This window comes from Mus caroli, chromosome 19 (assembly GCF_900094665.2).
Source record: "Mus caroli chromosome 19, CAROLI_EIJ_v1.1, whole genome shotgun sequence".
In the NCBI taxonomy this organism is placed as follows: Eukaryota; Metazoa; Chordata; class Mammalia; order Rodentia; family Muridae; genus Mus; species Mus caroli.
The window spans coordinates 16117619-16122788 of NC_034588.1; the positions used below are offsets into that span (position 1 = coordinate 16117619).

A 5170-nucleotide genomic window follows, 5' to 3' on the forward strand; every position below is an offset into this window, starting at 1 on the left:
ATATGCCCCAGTACAGGGGAACGCCAGGGCCAAAAAATGGGAATGGGTGGGTAGGGGAGTCGGGGGGAGGGTATGGGGGGACTTTTGGGATAGCATTGGAAAAATAATTGAGGAAAATATGTAATAAAAAATATTTAAAAAAAAAGATACATCCCCAAGGTGGGCTAATTAGATCTAGTCCTACTTGGGAACATAACTTGCCATTCCTGGCTTTTTTCCCCCCTGTCAATGTAGCTTCCTGTATTAAATGAGATATAATTTCATTTGGAAAGCTGTAGTATGTATGTAAATAGGTACAAATGTAGGTAAAGTCTAGAAAGGAGACCAAAAAAGAATAAATGCTAAAGGTAATGTGTGCAAGGACAAGAGGACACGTGGGACATAGGGAGGAGAACACACGTGGAACATGGGGAGGAGAACACACGTGGGACATAGGGAGGAGAACGATTTGTGGGGAGGGTACAAAGGGGGTGCATGAGGAGCAGGGAGTGGGAGACTGGAGAAACAAGAACCACAAGAACACGCTACCTTGCTGAAAATCTCACAACACGCATGCTGATGTATATTAAAAGTCGTTAACACACTAGGATGTCCTATGCACTTGGACATTGGGAAGACTGCAGTTCATTGTGCCATCCCTGAGGTCCAGGGTCATCATACTGAGGTTAGGGTGAATATTTGAGGCGTCACTAATCACTATGAAGGAAAGGTCTTAGTCTCTAAGTTTAAGTGAGCCCAGGGCTCCCGCCTATTTGCCATTCTGCAGGAGGAATGAGTTGATTTGTATTGGGAGTTAACACTGAGGCTCCCATAGTAAGCTCCACTCCACATGGGATTTTAAAAGTTTATTGTTTTTCCTAAGAGGCTCCTAATTTTTGTCACCTTCTTTGAAACAGTTTTTCTTCTATAAGTAAAATAGAACCATGGTGCTTTGAAATGGCCAAGCAAGGAATATTTTCTCCTGTGGCTTAAATGCTGATTTTTTAAAATTTATTTATTTATTTATTTATTTATTTATTTATTTATTTATTTATTTTCTGAGACAGGGTTTCTCTGTGTAGCCCTGGCTAACCTGGGAATCACTCTGTAGACCAGGCTGGCCTCGAACTCAGAAATCTGCCTATCTCTACCTCCCAAGTGCTAGGATTAAAGTGCTGCCCTTAAATGCTGATCTCTTTTGTTTTGTTTTATTTTGTTTTTGTTTTTGTTTTCAAGACAGGGTTTCTCTGTGTAGCCCTGGCTGTCCTGGAACTCACTCTGTAGACCAGGCTGGCCTTGAACTCAGAAATCCTCCTGCCTCTGCCTCCCAAGTGCTGAGATTAAAGGTGTGTGCCACCACTGCCCGGCTTAATGATGGTTCTGTTTGAAGGCATTTCTAAGGTAGATTCTAAACTGAGTACCTTTCTGATTTTTCCCTATCACAGATCACCATATTTGATGCTGATTCTGAGGAGCACCAAGATCTTGATTTGGCCATCCTCACAGCTCTGCTGAAGGGTGAGTGACCTAGTTGATCTGCAGTTCCACCTCTCCTCCTGGTCTTATGTTCTAGAAGTTGCTGTGCTTTCCATCTAGGTATTTTAAAATAGATTATTCCTTTCCTTCCCCCTAGGTACAAGCTTATCAATATCAGAACAATTAAATCTGGCAATGGCTTGGGATAGAATGGACATTGCCAAGAAACATATCCTAATTTATGGACAACATTGGAAGGTATAATGAAAATGACATTACTTGAAAAAAAGTATTTTGCATATTGGTTTGTTGGGGGTAGGGATAAAGACAAAATTGGAGGAGAATCAATTATCATTCTGAGGCCCAGGCACCCAGGGAAGCAAAGGCATGGCTCTTCCATGGTTTGTTTCCCTGAAAACAAAATTTCTCTGACTTCTTGAAGGTTGAAATACAAAGTTAAAAAGATCAAAAGGCTAGAAAGATTTTAAATTTGTTTTTAAATGAATGTGATTTTGCTTTTTATTTTTTAGAACTGAAATATTGTCTTAGTGGCATATATATATATATATATATATATATATGTATGTATAAATGTAGTATTTATAGTGAAACATATAGAGGCTACCACAAGAAGACTAAAAACCAATAGATTCTCAGCCCTTAGCATCTTAATCCACTGAAAACACCATGTGTGTCTCCTGTCTCTATACTTACCCTTATTTACACGCTGTGATTAGTGTTGTTCTAAAGGGTCAGACTAGATCACAATGCTAAAATGCCTACAGGAATCTCTTGTAACTAAACCAAGATTAAAGCTGTTGTGGTCTGAATTGACTATGCAAGTGACAAAGATGAGGGGAATAATTATTGCCAAGGGAAAAACTTTATTCTACAAGTTGTCCTTGGAAAGATTTGTGGGTCACCTCAAAGTCAGCATCCCGTGAGAGTGAAGGCCATTCAGCTACTTGTCACACTGCTGACATGTGAGCTATGATAACAGTTGTCCAGGATAAATTGTAAACACTTTAGCTAAAAGTACTGACTCTGCTTGAGAGCCTACGACTCTCTGATAGATGACTAGATGGAGAGACAAGACTTGGCATCTTTGTCTTCATATTGCCTATTCCTTTTCTGCTCACTTTTGACTCAGACTCTGCTCTGCATGTAGAAGTGCTGGTCATTTGAACAATGGTTTGTTCAAGAGTAAAATGAAAGTTTAACTTGACCACTGCCAGCTGGAGTGGGTCTGCGTTTCTTCTACTTATGCATTCTCCAATACTTAAACACCAGCATTCCCTCATTTGTGCAAGAAAGGACAGATAATACTCTGAAGATTTTGAATGGAGCTGAACATTTCTTAGTCCACCAAGTATAAGACCAGGATGCTTGTGTGTAAGAGGAATGCTGTTTGAAACTTTGGTTATGACTAGTGGACAACCACCAAATCTTAGATCATTCCCCTAAAGGAATCAATTAAATCCAGCAGCCTTTTGTTGGCATGAGCAGCTGGTATCCCCTTGAGCTCATTTCTATTGTTACCCTGCTGCATGGTGCTATCTTCTACTTTCTACAGAAACCAGCAAAAAGCAGGAAAATGAGGTCAATATTAGTGATAATGCCAATTAATATTTTACTAAAAATTTAAGTTGTAACATACTTCAGTTGTGTTTCATTCAAACTAACACATGCACATGGTTTAAAATATCAAATAAGGTTAGAAGACTATAAAAATTATGATTTCCTGTTACAATGAGCCCTTACACTTGACATTTTTGATAGTTCTAACTTTCTAAATTCTAAGTTTTATCACATAATACTTTCTGATTCACCGGTCTTAGACACTTCTTGGCCTTTTTGTCTTGTGTGGTTCACCCTGTAGTGTCCAAAGATGTCTTCTGGTTTTGGTGCTTGGTTGTGTTATTCTGATTCCCTCACCAGCATGGAATCTTCTTGTTTGTTTACTATTTCTCAAGATTTCTTTTCTAGCTTTACTCTTCGGTAATGAGGCATGGACTAGCAACTTCCCAAGAAAGAGCATGGAAGATAAGTCTTCAGAGGACCTAACATATGGCTATATTTTAACTCACAACTAGAGATATTTTAAAATTCGTATTATTATTATTATTTTGGTGGTGGTGGTAGAGATTGGGATGTTGGTAGTTGGTGGTGGTGGTGGTGTGGGTCTGTGTATGTGTAAGTGTGCACATGCCACGATACCCAGGTGGAGATGAGAGGATAGTTTTGTGGAGTCAGTTCTTCCCTTATACTGTAACATAAGTTCTAAGGATTCATCTCAGGGAGCTATGCTTTCAGGGTAAATGCTTTTGCTTGTTCTAGAACTACTTATTTTTTTTCCCCTGTAGGATTTTGAGTGCCCAGCACTGGAGTTGACAAATGAGCATAATTCTGTCTTTAGATCCTTTGTGGCCATTTTTCCTTCCTTACAAGTTTTAAAAGATGTACTTTCTCCAAGGCTCTGAACTTTCACAATGCTGTATGTTAGGTCTTGTATTGGCTCCTTTTCTATTGCTGTGATAAAACTTTATGAACAAGGCAACTTATAAAAGCAAGCATTAATTAAACTTAAGGTTTCAGAGTGTCAGAGTCTATGAGAGTGGAATAAAAGCATGGTAGAAAGAACAGTTGAGAGCACATATATCAAAACCAGAAGCAGGAGGCAGAGAGGCACATGGGAACAGTGCAAGTCTTTTGGACCTCAGAGCTTGCCCCTAGTAACACACCTTATCTAACAAGGCCACACCTCTTAGTCCTTCTCAAACAGTTCCACCAACTACAGACCAACCATTCTGTTATATGAGGCTGTGGGGGCCATTCCCATTCAGAACACCTACAGCTTCATTATGTACATTATTTTGAACCTGCTTCCATGGGTCTGTTCCTCTGTTTCCCCTAGATTCCTAGAATTTCCTAGATTCCTGTTTTCTGAGTATTCCATTGATGACTGCTCATTGTGCCTCTTGCATTTCTTGTGTTTGTGTTTTCTAGGTTTTCTCAATTTCTCAGACTCAGTGAAGCCTTTCTTTTCTGGTAGCACAGGGTTAGTCTAGGAATTCCTAAGAGTACATTTGATTGCTGAGTGGGCACTCTTCCCTCTGTGTTCAATGGCACCAGGAATAAATCTTATTTTTTTTTTCCTATCTGAAACTATTCCTAATAGTCCTTTTGAGCCATTCCTCCTGAATTATTTGGTTCCAACTAGCTTTTTGATCCATTTGCATTAACATTTTACTTAAGGGTGAAGACAGACAGGGAGATGTTTTTTGCCCTGTGAGTTTGAACTTCAGAAAAAGGTCATCTGATGCTGTTTGCTGGGGGACTCCTCTCAGTGTGAGCACATTCATGTCTTCTATTCCATTAGTGATGATGCTAGGAAAGAAATCTCTGAGCCAGCTAGAGGGTGCAAGCCTCTCTGCTTGTGGTAAAGGGTGAGCCTTTTCTTAAGTCATCAACTCATCATACTTACAGAATCCTTGTGTACCCTGAACTCCATTACAATTTGAAAAGGGTGCTTAGACTGTCTAAGGCTAAAGTTGAACTCTGTCCTCATGGCCTTCTAAGTTCTGCATTGTAATTCAATAGAGTATGTGTTGTTGCTGTTCTTTTTTTTAATTTTTAATATTTTTTATTATGTATTTTCCTCAATTACATTTCCAATGCTATCCCAAAAGTCCCCCATACCCCCCCCCCACTTCCC

At 39.5% G+C, this 5170-nt stretch overlaps 1 protein-coding gene across 1 annotated transcript in view; it reads left to right on the forward strand.

Moving 5' to 3' along the window:
* The window catches only part of Trpm6 (transient receptor potential cation channel subfamily M member 6), a 152474-nt gene that overhangs the window by 50508 nt on the left and 96796 nt on the right, over positions 1-5170 (forward strand). Inside the window, exons 10-11 of the mRNA XM_021151275.2 lie at positions 1425-1497; positions 1613-1713. Of these exons, the coding sequence (XP_021006934.1) occupies positions 1425-1497; positions 1613-1713 (174 nt within the window). The remainder of the gene's footprint in view (positions 1-1424; positions 1498-1612; positions 1714-5170) is intronic.